At 38.5% G+C, this 14,448-nt stretch overlaps 1 protein-coding gene across 1 annotated transcript in view; it reads right to left on the reverse strand.

Moving 5' to 3' along the window:
• The window catches only part of THSD7A (thrombospondin type 1 domain containing 7A), a 219,133-nt gene extending 212,182 nt beyond the window's left edge, over window positions 1-6,951 (reverse strand). Inside the window, exon 1 of the mRNA XM_032238272.1 lies at window positions 6,397-6,951. Within this exon, the coding sequence (XP_032094163.1) occupies window positions 6,397-6,553 (157 nt within the window). The 5' untranslated portion in view covers window positions 6,554-6,951. The remainder of the gene's footprint in view (window positions 1-6,396) is intronic.
• Between the last annotated feature and the right edge of the window lie 7,497 nt (window positions 6,952-14,448).

Here is a 14,448-nt window from a genome sequence, read left to right on the forward strand (position 1 = left end):
CCAGTCATGTAAGCTGATTTTGACTCATTCCAAACTGAGCTCATTTTCTGAAAAAAAAATTGGCTAATTAATAAATCCCAATGACACAACCTATAAGGTTGGTGCCAAGTCAGCATCTGGAGGTGCAATTGTAGTACCATGAATGTCTATCTTCTATATACAATTAAAACTCTCATTTGTGTATTCTTTAAGTAGGTGATATAGTGCAAATATACAGAATACATCCAAAATCTGGGACCCATGACTTCAAAAGTAAATTAATTTCTGTGACTACTTCAATGCTGCTGGGCTGTTACTGCTATTATATGATGCTTCTTTTGAACATCCTGTGATAGTTTCAATGGGAAGAGAAGGAAAGAGAAGAAAAGAGCACTTTTACTTTTCAAGGAGAATTTAAGGTCCTCTAGATTCTAGAGTCATGGAATGGTGCTGAGTATTCCAGTTTCACTGGCAGTACTACTAATAGTGCTATGTGAGGATCCCATCCTTTACTACTTCTTTTCAGCAGCTCTAAGGGTAAGCATTCATTTCCAATACAATAGTGGCTAACAGTAGCCATATTTTGTGGCCTGAGTTTGGACATTTCTCCCAATTTATCAAACCACTTTTTGTTTTGTCACCTCTACCTGGTTTGGCTTGGCACCTCACAGGCATCCTGCCATCAAAGTTAGTAGGAGGGGGGAGGATGAAAGGGCAATAAAGCTGTGTGGGTATACACGGTGGGAAATTGGGAGGGGGGAATGACAGGTGATGCAGACTAGAGCAGTCAGATCTAGTTTGTACCAGCATTGCAAGGCCAGGTACCCTTAGAAAATATGTGGATTATTCCCAAACACCTCAGCATTCTCAAAATATTCCCGCTCTAGCTGGTGGGAAATGGATTGGTCACGAGGTGAGGAATGGGCTGAGAGCGAACCTTTTTGTATCTTTTGAGCATGGGAAAACTCAGAGCTAGTCTGACTTTATTGCAACCAAATACCTTTAGTAAAAGAACCCTTTGCTTTAATCAAATGGAGTCAAGGGTCTTTCTTTCCTAAGGGATCAGATTGGGGCAGGTCTGACATATTTGTAGAATCAAACAAAACTCTTTCATTTCCAAGCTTTACTTTGACATGCTAAACCCCTTTAGCTATAACTCAGACTTGAGTTGCCAAATGATGAAAACATATGGAATGAGGAACATAAAATGTAAACTATGGCCACATAGGCATAAGTTACTCTCCTGATTTATTTACTTTTATACTTAAAATAGTATTTTGTTAGATCAGGGATGAGTAATAAATGGTTTGCTTGGAGATACAATCTGATCTCCTAAAAGTTGGATGCCCCTGGTTATATTTCTGAAGGCTTAGTGATGTCAGCAGAAGGGAGGTCAGCAGTGATGTCATCAGTGATGTCAGCTGAAGGGAGGGCATTGTTTTCGGAGTTTGGAGAGGGGATTAGATTTGTCATGAGTGGGAATAGAAGACAAAGATGTCACTGAGTCTTTTTCACAACAAATCAATCCCAAAAATTCCAAATCATGTTTTTCCCCCATTGGTGGGGAGATTTTAAGGATGGAAAAGAAAGTCCACCACTCCTTTCCCACCCTTATTTTTATAAAAGTCCATGAAACCTCAGAGTTGCCAGGCCCTTCACTGGATGAATAATTGCTGTTTGTATTTGATATATATATTTCATAACCCAACTATTTTAACATTTCAATGGTCATCCATATATCCTGTAGCAGATTATGGAAGATGCTTTCATGCATACTTATCCAAAACAAACATTGAATATATAAATATATTAACATAAAATATTAGTACACAGGTGGGCCAAAATCAGTCAAGATATCTAGTCTTAGACCTTCACCACATGATAAGTATCTTTTAGATTTTATAACATGCATCATCACCTAAAATGCTGATAATTTCCATCACATCCTATAATTCTTCACTGTGCTTCATTTAAAAACATGAGCACTCAATTTTCTGAAGAAGAAGGACTGACATGTAGGAGAGGCTAGAGTAATGTCCGAAGCTTGCAAGAACACTAAATTTGATTTAAAAAATAAATAAATAAGTGTAATATAATATTACTTCCCACAAACATATTAATCTTTTCCATCTGCCATATTAAAGAATACAATATCAAGAGAGGGATATATTTAAAGTTTTGGTGGCCTCAAATTGTGGACTTATGCTTAGAGTGAGATGTTGGTTCAACAAGATATTTTGGTATTTTGGAAGCCTGATACAAGGAAATGCATTATTGAATTGTACTGTTTAACTTAATGAGGTCAGATTTATACCACATGCTGTATACCCCATTCTTGACTATTTTCCTAGCATGTTGCTACAAAAGACCATCTTAAAGTCATAAAATAAGGGAAGGTATTGAATATTCACATGGTTGACATAGATGTACTTTCTATACAATGAGATGTGAATAAAACCCTTCAAACGGAGGAAAGGTTTGCACTTTTTCCCCCCATTCCAAGTTTGTCAAGGGTTACATGTAATCCTCAATTTATTAGGATTGCTGTTATAAATTGGTGTGATTATAAAGTGAGATGTTGTGTGACCATGAACCTATGATGGCAACCTCAGCACTCCTTGCCACGGTCAATTCCTGAGAATTGCAGGTCATTAAAAGAGAACCGAACCTAATCTAAGCTATTTCAAGTTGAGTCCCTCCCACTCTAAGCCTCAGTAAAAGAAAGGATGGCCTCCAACTTCTCCCATTCACTTATCACCCTGTCTATGCTCATTGGCTGCCTTGTAACTTGCCTTGTGTGGCAGAAAGCACCCTTAGAATTGTGCAGCTCTGGTGTTGCTTGCCAGGCTCCTGGGAAGCCTCAGTTGCACCAGCCCATCCCGTAGTCCCCAGTAGCATTTGTTCACCTAGTTGTCTTCTTTCCCAGTTGACAACATCAACTTTTTGCAGTTTGTACCATCCACCAGGGCTGAAGTGGATGTGCTTCAGAAGCACTTTTTGGACCCAGCCTGAAGCAGAAACCTTTCTGATCCATCTCCTCTTGTGTTTTTTGTTTGTTTGTTTGTTTGTTTTTGTATCTGGCTCTCTGATGCTTCAGAATGCTACACCGTTTTCGTAAAGCTGCACTATCTTTACAAAAGTTTTCCAAAGGCAGAACAACATTCTGAAAGCTCAGGGAGATCTTTGTAGGACACCTGTTAGAAAAGCTGGATCCAAGAGAGCAATACAAAGATGTGCTTCCGCTTTGGCAGTGGTGGTTGGGTTCAAAAAATGAAATACTCATTCAAGGAAATGGGAGAGAAGGCAGGTGAGTGAATGAATGCTTGCTGGCATTTACTGGGGTTTTTGTGGGTATGCTTCAGGGGTAGGTTCTAGCTGGCATTACTGCTGGTTCGCTCATGCGTGCGCTTTGTGCACTGGGTGTGCGCTGCACCCACATGCACAGTTCAATGGAAATTGTTCTGCGCATGTGCAAAGCTCCCAAAAAAGATGGCAGCGGCAACAGCGGTGATTAGGGAATTGGTTTGGGGGCATGGGCAGCTTGGGTCGCTGCCAGTTTTGCGACCCAGATTGGCATACCACTACCGGTTCAGCCGAACTGGGCCAAACTGGTAAGAACCCATCTCTAGTATGCTGCCTGGCCGGCTAGAGAACTATGTGTAAGAAGCCAGAGAAGGTGGAGCTGTGGCACGACAAAACCGCGCTCGTCAAAATAGCAGTGATAAAATCGCGTCGCTAAAGCAGCGATGTCATCACCGCACGTCATCACCGCCGCGACAACAGCGCGGCAACAGAAGGGCGCTTTAAAACGGCGCCGCGGCAGAAAGCCGATTTCTATTAAGGTAAGGGTTAGGATTAGGTTTAGGGGTTTGTTTTAGGGTTAGGTTTAGGTTTAGGGTTAGGGTTAGGTTTAGGGTTAGGGTTAGGGTTAGGGTTAGGTTTAGGGTTAGGGTTAGGGTTAGATTTAGGGTACTGAGTGCTTGGGAATGTGCGGATTTGCCCTCCGCGATTATGTCATCGCGGTAGGGTCGCGTTTTTCCTTAGTGCTTTGAACGCCGCGAATTAGTCTTCGCGCTTATGTCTCCGTGGATAAGCGCTTTGCGGATTTGTGGTGGAACCGGTGGAGCACCCAGAGTAGGATAGTAACTCCAGGTCCAAAAAAAGAAACTGCAAAGGTAATGAGGCACTTCTGTTTCAGCCATGGCAGCTGGGCACAGAAAGCAAAAAAAAAAAATGATGTGGTGGGAGAGAAGACATCAGGATAAGCAAATGCTTTTGAGGTGGGTAATGACAGCTGAGGCTTTCCAAGTGTTAGGAGCCGATCTAGAGTCATGCAATTCTTGGGCTGCTTGCAACCCCTTAAGATAGGATATGGGATTCCCCAAACACCATAGATGGAAGGAAGATAGATTGGGGGGGGGTGTTGTTAAAGTGCTCCTGTTGTTGTAAGTAGGGGTGGGCAGCTAAGAGCTCAAATTTTGATCACATAACTATGTAGACACTGCAATGGCCCTAACTTCAGGCATAGATTTTAAGTTCCTTTTCTTTCAGCACCATCATAACTTCGAACAGCCACTGAACAAGTAGGTATAAGTTGAGGGATACCTATACAGATGGTCAGTATCCGGGAATTAATGTAGGCTTTGGTGCTTCATTTTCACAAAATCCTAAAGATCAATCTTCTGGCAGTTGACAGAGAGCTATGCAGATTGAATAATCAGAACATGAAAATGAATACAAGGAACATTTTACAAAAATCCATAGTGGGGAGCAGGGAACACTAGGAAAATAATTCCTACTTCCTATAATTTACAAAAGTTCTGCAGAACAGAAATAAGAATTTATAATTGAAATATTAATTACTTTCTATCCCCAAATGTTTCCTTGCTCTCTGAAGAAGCAAAATGTACATTGTTAAACACTTGACCTATTCCATGACATATTGCAATATAGATAACAATTATTACTGGAATAAACTTACCAGTAACTACAGTATGACTATTAATATTTATCAATTTATTAGTTTTAGTAACAGCCACTACATTTTTTAAAAAAATAGTAAAAAAATTGCAAGGAAGGGAAAATATTTATTCCACAGAATGATTGTAGTGCAGACAAAGAATCAATGCTCCTTTAAAATTCACAAGTGTTAGACGTATGGCTTTAGAACTCTACAAAAGTAGATATAACTAGCTATATACACTTCATGAAGTATTAACCTGTGATACCTGACTTTGATGGACAGTAGACATTCTCTTGGATTAATCAATAATGCAATAAATGAAAATAATATAAGATCCCTTTTACATTTGTACTATGGTCACTAGACCATTGATCTTTCAACATCCAGACTTCTCTCCTAAAAAAAATAGATTTCCACCCATCCCTTTTCAAATTTCTTACTGGGAAAGTCTGACTTCTATTGAAGCAGATTCATCTTCATTCTCTTCTTGGAACAGCTGGATAGATGTAAACATTAAACTGCAAGGTATTGTTATAACTGTATATTTAACGGCCTCTTTGTCCCTCAAATAGCAAGACACACAAGCACACACATACTGTACACATTTCTGCAAACCTTTGTATCATTTCAAGTAGCATAGCTCTCAGTAAGCAGACAATATATGACTATTTTTGCTGCTGCTGCTGCTAAATTTCAAGAACAGATCTTCTGAAAAAGTACACTATCTTTCAGTTTAATTTTTTTAAAAAACTCTAGGAGACAGTACCTAATTTTTTTTTTTGTAGGTCTGCTGATCTTTTGGATGTTAAGGTCTTCACTCAATGATGTGTTTTAAGAACAAAGTAATTTATATGATTTTAAGAAACACCTTATCATTTGCTGGCATTTAAAAGGTTATACATTCATGCAGCAGATTCATATGTAAAAAAACACTGACTTTTACTAAAATGTTGAAAGCTAAAAAAAGAGTTCACTGTTTAAAATCAGACACATTATTATTTCAGAAAAAAAATCATCTGCCTGGTTTGATATTAAATCCACTTATCTTATTTTTGCCATGAACATTTTCCAGTTATGAAATGTGGGCAGCTTTAGGGATTTATTTATTTCAATCCATCATCAGTTTCTGCACAGGACACATCCTATCCCTCCCACCCACCTAACTTTAAAGAATTCACAACTCCTAAGATACAAAAACTTCAAACCACATCTCAAATGCATGCAATTTTCCTGGCTCCTCTTTGTGGTGTTTTTGGGACATTCTTACGGTGCCCACAATTGTTGGCTGTGACCCTGTTTTCCCTTTGCTTCTAAAAGATCCATGGTCCCTCTCGATAAGATTATAGAAACAGTGGACCTTTAAGCAGCCTATTATCCTGCCAGGAGAAATGCATAAGCGGATACCCCCAGGAATAACCCAAAGGACAACGCACACACTTCCCTGATTCACTTACCTGTCTTCCACAGATATACTGAAGTTTCCAATTCACTTTGTGCTGTAGCGACCCAGATCGCAAACCAGAGAAGTGCGAGGACCTCCAGGCACTTGCTTGAGTGAGCTGAGACCACCACACCACCAAGGAAAGCTATGTACTGCTCTGCCATCTCCATGCCTGCCAGGAGCCTGCTCACTCTTCAAACCAGCAGCACAATGGAGAACCCCTTGCCTGAAGGGTTTCTCCCACCCGCCCCTCTGGTCAGGATTTCTTCAAAGGGCAGGGAGACTGGAAATGGCTTTCCAGCTATTGTGCATTTCAGTTGGAAAGGAAGAAAACTGTTTCAGACTTGGGAACAATAGAGCTCTTGCTTGCTGCTGTTGCTGCTGCTGCTGCTGCCGCCGCCACCACTGGAGCTGCAGCTGCTGGTCCTGTGGTTTTACTTCACTCTCCCCCATTCAGTGGTTACTAGCAGTTTCCATCAGCTGAGAGCGAGGGAGAGACAGCTGTCCACAGGGGGCTTCAGCTGACTGAGCAGGTTCTCTTGGTCTTTGAGGCCACAGCAGTCATTTACACCAGCTGGAGAGAGAAAGGGGATGTGGAGGGAAGGGGAGGGGAGAAGAGGAGAAAGGGGGGGGGGACAAACACCAATAACCAAATGCTGCAATCACAAGGATCCAACCCTCTCTGGTGCGTCCCTCAGAAGAACAATCCATCACCAGTATGTATTATTGAGCAAGTGTGAACAACTGATAAACCCCAGTGATTTCCCTCCTCTTTTAAAGCAAGTTGCCAGCAGGTTAACTCACACCTACCTCTATCCACGCGAGCATAGTCAAAACGTAACAGCAAAGACAAACATCATTTAAAAAACAAAATCCTGTGAAAACTGTTAGTGGATCATTTTGATCTTTGATGCCCAGTAAAGATTAATAGACCTACTTGGCCATGCAGCTCCTTTGATGTCTCTTTATTTCTGAGCAGGCAAATAAATACAGCCAATACCTGAAGAAAACCCCCACAACCTTATGCCCAATATTTTACAGTTGTTTTATACCTCCCCTTCTCATGTTGAATGCGGAGAAGGAATGGCTGAAATAATCTTGCTGAGGGGGAGGGGGAGGGGGGACAGGGGGAGGGAGGATTACAGGCATTTTAAGTCATCTTGTAAGAGTGTATCTTTGACAGGCAGCAGATCTAACATTATTACTTGTCAAAAGTGCTTTCCTGACAATGTGTGGGAGCGCATGTTAGATTCTCATCTCTGCTGCCAGCCTGAATAATTTATTTGTTCACAAAATATAAACCGCTAGTCAAGTCACACTGATTTTGAGGTGCAATCCCCATGGAAAGGCTGTTTGCAAAGCATAAAATTAAGGGGCACTGAAGATGTTCCCGATCTCAGTAGAGAATACTGGGCTTGACAAAGAACACAGGACGGGGCAAAAAAGACAGCAACGGTCAGACTTTATGTTAAGCAGAAGGCATTATTTTAAATTCACCCCAATGAACTGGAACAAAAGGCAGGGCTGCCTGGTGTTCTGCAGAACCAGAAATGAAAAGACACAGAATAGCTCCGAGAAAAGCTATTGTAAGACTTTGCAGGAAGAAAAAAAATCTAGTGGAAAGGCCCTATTCTAGTATCAGAGCAACTAAAGAGGTTTAAAAAAATCAGGATGCAATCGTTGAAAAAGACCAGCTTCTGCAAGTATCTCTTGGGAAAGCTGTCATTTTTCATAAGCTCTGTAGGCTCACCCATTTTCCCAAGTGCTGGACTTAAAAACAGCTCCGATCAAATAATTCCCAGGTCTTCGTCTCTTTAAATATTCTGACATCAGAGCAAATTAGCAATGTGAAGGCTGCAAATTTGTCTTTGTTTACTTTCTACTCTAGTCTGCCTCTAAGAGGGAATTAAAGGCTCAGGATGACCTGGTGCAGTGAGGCTGTGATTAAGAGAGGTAAGCAAGGGTAGATTACTGCTCCTCAGCTGTGGAAAAAAGCAGCAGCAGTCAGGAGATTATCAGATATACAGAAAAATCTGAGTTCAACAAATGTATGGCATTCTGATGGAGGTCACAAAGGATCAGAGAGTAAACAGAGCTACCAGATACGGGCTGCAGAAATCCAGATGACCACCAGATGGCAACAGTTTCAGAACCTTCCAGTTACTGCCATCTTGTGATTGTCTGGATTTCTGCAGCCCAGACATGGTAGCCCTAAGGTACAAACAAAATAAGGAGGTATTATTTCATATCACGCTTGATCATTTCACAGCCAGAAAATTTAGCCCTCCCCACACTAAAGAAACCTTTTTACATCCAGGGATTGATGGGCAAATACTCATTTGCATACTCCACCGGCATTGGGGGCCATCTGAAATAATAAACTCCTTAAATGAAAAGAACATTCTTTTGACTATTTAAATAGTTTCAACTTAAATAAAGTCTCTTTTGTGTTCACAAGTCAAATTTCAACTCCGAAATTCATGAATGTGTAAAGCTGAGGCTTGCTCTGTGACTATTCTGGCCTTATGCCGCTTTGAATCAGAAAGAGCTCTTGAATGTGAGAGCAAAGATGTGCCTCAGCAGGGAACTTCAAATTAGAGGCCTGCTGTCAGCGTTCAAGGACTTGTACGAGGTAGAGAAGCAGAGGTGGGAAAGATTTGAATAATCAAAGGCAATAGATAACCATTTTTAGTTCCATGCTGCCATGGCTCTGATCCAAAGGGATCAACTCCATAGAAGTCTGCATTTCTCTTTTCTTGAAAAAGCAATCCACTATACAAACAGCAGCTTCTAAAACTGGGGTAATCTTTCCACTTCTAATGAAATGTGAGACAGAGGAGAGGAAAAGGGGATTTATCAGGAAGGGCACAGTTATATTTAAATAATCAAAGGAGTCCAACCAGAATCAGCTCTATCATGTCCCCAGTATGCTGGGATACAACATATAGTCAACATGGCCAGGGTTGGGTTGCTGCCAGCGTTATTGGCAGTTCGGTGCACGTGCGTATGCAATTGCCTGTAAATAGTTCTGTGCATGTACAGAACATTAAAAATGCCAAAAGAAAAACCAAACCCATGCCACAGCGATCAGGAAACCAGTTTGGGGGTGTAATGAGTCTGCTGCCCCTACCAGTTCAATGATACAGTCACAATTTCCACTACCAGTTCGCCTGAACCGGTGCGAACCAGTAGCAACCCACTTCTGAACATGACTGGAGATCTATATCACAATACGTCAAAAGCAAATTAGAAAATAAAAGATAATTCCATTATTAAAATAGCATTCAGATCCTTAATTCTATTTTCTAAAGAAAAAAGATATAAGCCATAATGCTGTGCCAAAAATACTAACTGGGAACTTTACTGAATGCACAAACATACATTGGCTAAACAGAAAAAGTCACAGAGCTGATATAGATATTCTGATAACCAAAGAGAATGCAAATGATTTCCCTAATTTTATTCTTCCAAAATTTACAAAATGGCTAAACTAGAATAATACTTTTCAGTACATAAAGAGAAATCTTGGTTGTATTCCTTCTAATGTCTGAGTTGGTTTACTCTCCAGATTGATTTTTTTAATAGGTGTTATTAGATAAGATGCATCACTTAAATAGAAGGAATTCATACATTAATAAATCTATATAGACTAACAAAGGTAAGCAAAGGAAATGAAACAAAACCTGCTATTATTGCTGCTGAACTGAATAGGCATTATAAAAATACTCTTCTAGGCCCTATTCTACATCAAAAGCTATGGATCATATGGAATAAATCTATAAAATATTTTTTATTCTGTCCAACTGTCTATGGAGATTCTCAGCCATCCAGGTCATGGTTGTCCCAAAGGTGTTTTCTTCAAGACGTAACTGGGCTTTCTGATTTTTCTTTATTTATAATAATAATAAAGGTTGGATATAAATAAACAAACAGTTAGCTTCCAAGCTGAGGCATACAATGGAAATGACCAGCTGTTTGCAAGGAGTATAAATCCTTCCATTCCCTACCATCCCATCAGAGCTGAAGAAGCTTCTTGGATGAGAAGCAAAACGTCTTCAAAGAAAAACCAGGAATTCCAGTTGCCTCTTCAAGAAAAGCATCTTCTGTCTTAACATTCATCGAGTTCTTAACAGTTGGCACCCCATATTATTGTTGTCCCATAGTGTTGACTCCCATGATGAAAAGAAACATTAGTAAATTTTCTTACTGCAATTCCAGCAGTAGCAGTAACAGCAACAATAGGAATAATTATATGAACTTAATCTTTTTCATCTCCCAATATTTATTGACTAGACCAATGTCATGATTGCCTGAAATGGGAATGGGGCGAGAAAGCAACCTTTAATCAATCCAAAACTGAGAAAACAATTGATCACAATAGCTTGCATCATTCTTTACTAGCCCTATCTTACTGATTTAACCCCCCTCCCTTTTTTTTTTTTTACTTTTCTCCTAGCTTAGAGTTTGTATCACAAGACTCTATTGGTTTTTGCGGCAATCATCTAACATGTTTACGCTGTTGAAAACATTTGCAGTATGTTTCTCTTGGGAACCTCTACTTTTTAGCTACCTTCTTAAATAAGTGAGCAAAAATATTGCTTGTTCTGCTCTCCATGATAAATCAAGCATGTGAAATCAGTGTTCCAATGTACCAGGCTTATGGATAGAATGTATTGATCCTGGAAGCATCAAAATCCTCTACTTCTACTTTATAATCTGATTGCAACCCACCTAGCACTTGTCAGAAGTGAGAAACAGAATGAGTGCCTTCTTATGTTCTCTGTTAATTATAGCTAGAACTGCTTCTGAACCGATGAAAAAGTTTGCATTATAGGAGAAGTGTAATACAATAATTCTAATAAAATCTACTGAACTCTCAACAATTTTGTTTACAAGTCATGATTAGATAACAAAATTTCATAAGAATTCTCACATTGTAAGATTTAGGCAAAATAGTTTAGAGTACTGTGGTAGAAACTCATATAGTTTAATGGTAAGATACTGTCAATGTACAAGTTATAGATTATGAGGAAATATTGTCATGCAATTAGAAAGTCCCAATATTAAATAAACTACTGTTCAAGATCAACAAACAGACTGATTTCTAAAATACTATATGTTTCTTTTTTACAATATAAAGTTAAATTTTAAAAACTTACATTTTCCATGATTCTTCAATCATATAAATTAAAATTAACATATCTCCATATTTGCCCTATAGTTCCCAGCTGACTAATGAGTTTCCTTTCTTTGAATTACACACACAAACTAGGATAACTCATACTGGCAGTAGTGACGAGACAATCTTGACTGGTTTTCATTTCATTATGACATCACAGTGTCTTTTTGCCTCATTGGTTACCTGACTACCAATATTCTTTTAATTCCATGAGCTTTTTATGCTTGTCTAAATTTACAAAAATGTAAATTGTATTATGTGAAAATCCATATACTGATTGGCTCAGACTACTTACAGAATTATGTGTTATATTTGAACCCACTTTTTGAATTAATTTTTGTTTGATAGCATCCAGAGGTGGTATTCAGCCAGTTCTCTGCGGTTCAAGCGAACCATTAGTGGTGGCTGCAGGAGGCTCCACCCACCATCCCTGACATAATGTGTGACCTTCTGAGCATGCACTTGCACTCATATTTGAGAACAGGGAGGGAAGGTAGGTGAATTCCACCGCTGGAATGGCGGTGGAATTCACCTACCTTATATTACACTTTATCTGAATTGGCTTAGTTTCTCAGGGATGCTATGATACACAATATTATTTTAAAAAATGGTTTAAGAAATAACCATAGTAAACTTATTGAAATTAATCTATTATGAGTAATTTAATTCCCATTGTTTTGCTAAATATGATTAATCTGGGTTCAGTCAGGTTCTGAGATATGTAAAAGACGCAGTAACTTGAAGGGGGCATTGGTGCATCAAATAGGATTTTATGAATAAATATTCTCAGGATGCAAGTTTTTCCCAGGACAGTTTTTCGAAAGAAGCATCATGTTCAATTCCTCCCTCCACCATAAAAATAGAAATACAATTTGCTGCCACAAATTGACTTTTTCCCAATTGAATTTAATTTTACTTGATGTAACAATGTAATATTAATCTTTTGGTTCATTTCATCTTTGCATGAATTATTAAAGCAAGCATCCAATAAACACTTATTCAGCTTGTTATTTGGAGTTACTCTTCTCCCAATTGCAGAGGGAAATGTGAGATTCTTAAAAACCACCATAGTTAGGTTTGTTCCTCAATATGTGTATACAGAAACCCAGTAATTGTTTGGCTCAAACTACATGTAGGAATGTGCCTTTGCTTTCTCTGGTTGGAATATCAGCTTGGACCCTGTTAAAATTTTAAGTAGTATGTTCAAGTGATGCCTTGGAATATCGTCATTATTACCAGCAGTAATTTAAGATGAAGAAAAGAAAGAACAATTATATTCTTGTTATATATTTTAAACTGGAAAGTATAATTTCTCTAACGAAATATGGTAAATATACTTAACTGTCTCCTAAAATGACTAAAATGGTAAGTATTAGACAAATCAATAATAAAAGGCATGTTTGCAGAGATGCAGAATGTGTGGCCTCTAGGTGTCATACTTGACCACATTCAGGTCATCAAATTCAATAGGTTCTATGGTTATTTTGTGTCTAGTAGAAGATTATTGATTGAACATTCAAACATTTCAATTTTAACTTCATCAGTTAGAGATAAAGGGTTTTTCCCCCTGCAGAGTTAGAACAATCCTAGTAAATGTTATCCATATTAATATATTTCAAATAGATGGTGGGTTTCTCCCAGTCTTTTCTTCCCTTCAGCACAGAACAGACCAAACCAAAATCATAGAATAGTGACAAGAAAATTTAATGATTTATGTATGGACCACATCAACAGGACACCCTTAAAGCTCTCTTGAGGCTGCATTTTAGGGAAACAGCAAATTCCAACAAGCAAAAATTTTAAAAGGTCATGTCATTCTTCTCCTCATTAGTTCAAATGAGGTTCTGGAACACAATCTCACATTGTTTACTATTAAATGGCATCTGATTATGTATTTGGAATTAAATCTCTTGCCAATCTTCTTCAAGGGCCATTCTCTGTAAGGGCTAGTCCCTATTTCTCATGATCCCCAGCATGAATAATGGGGTCAGAAATATAAGATAATTGGAGTGAATTTGATTGGAAAATATGCTGCTGGAGAATATACTATAACCACTACTATTATATCATCAATCGTTTCTATCACTGCTTTGTCTCTTGGGATTTCTTGATACACGATGTCCCATTTTCAGGCATTCATGAGTCCTTCCATCTGCCTCAATGCCAGTACTTTCAAACTCTCTCTAACTTTCCTATCTTGTATTCTCATTTCCTACTTCAAGCTTCAAAAATCCTCTTTTTGTTTTTTCACAGGATGGTCATATTGACTGCTTTTATTAGAGATAGAACATTGTCTAAAATCTACTAATATTTACAAAAACTTTGCTGACTTTTTGCAATAAACAGGGAAAAATGATCTATGGTTTGGAGGATTAGAATAAAAATATTGATTACAGAGAAGATGTAATGTTGAAATCATAGAATAGAAGGTTATTCTGTATTTATATTTTAACTCCTGTAAAAGTAAACCAGAAGTCACATTTGTATAATTCTTTTATTTTATTTCTGTACTTTTAATTTTTTCAGTTTCCTTTCATTTTCATTTACCATTCTAGATATTAGTTGTTAGTTTTTTTCTGTATTAATATTATAATAAAATTCTACAAAAGGTAACACATGGAGAGAGCCAAGAACAGATTGCAAAACTTTGAAAACTCCTACTTGGAAGGATTTGTACAACTCCAAACTACATGTGACTTTTTTCCTTTTTTTCTGCACATCATCAGAAAATTATTTTTTTTCTCTCCTTCCTATAGTAAGAAGAACACAGGCCTAATTACAGTGCATGCATGTGTTTTTGGGGGGTAGGAGCAATGGGGGGTTTCTGCCAGTTCACACCGGATCGGGAGAACCAGATGGTGAAATTTACCAATCCGGTGAGAGGAG

Source organism: Thamnophis elegans, chromosome Z (assembly GCF_009769535.1).
Source record: "Thamnophis elegans isolate rThaEle1 chromosome Z, rThaEle1.pri, whole genome shotgun sequence".
Lineage (NCBI taxonomy): Eukaryota > Metazoa > Chordata > Lepidosauria > Squamata > Colubridae > Thamnophis > Thamnophis elegans.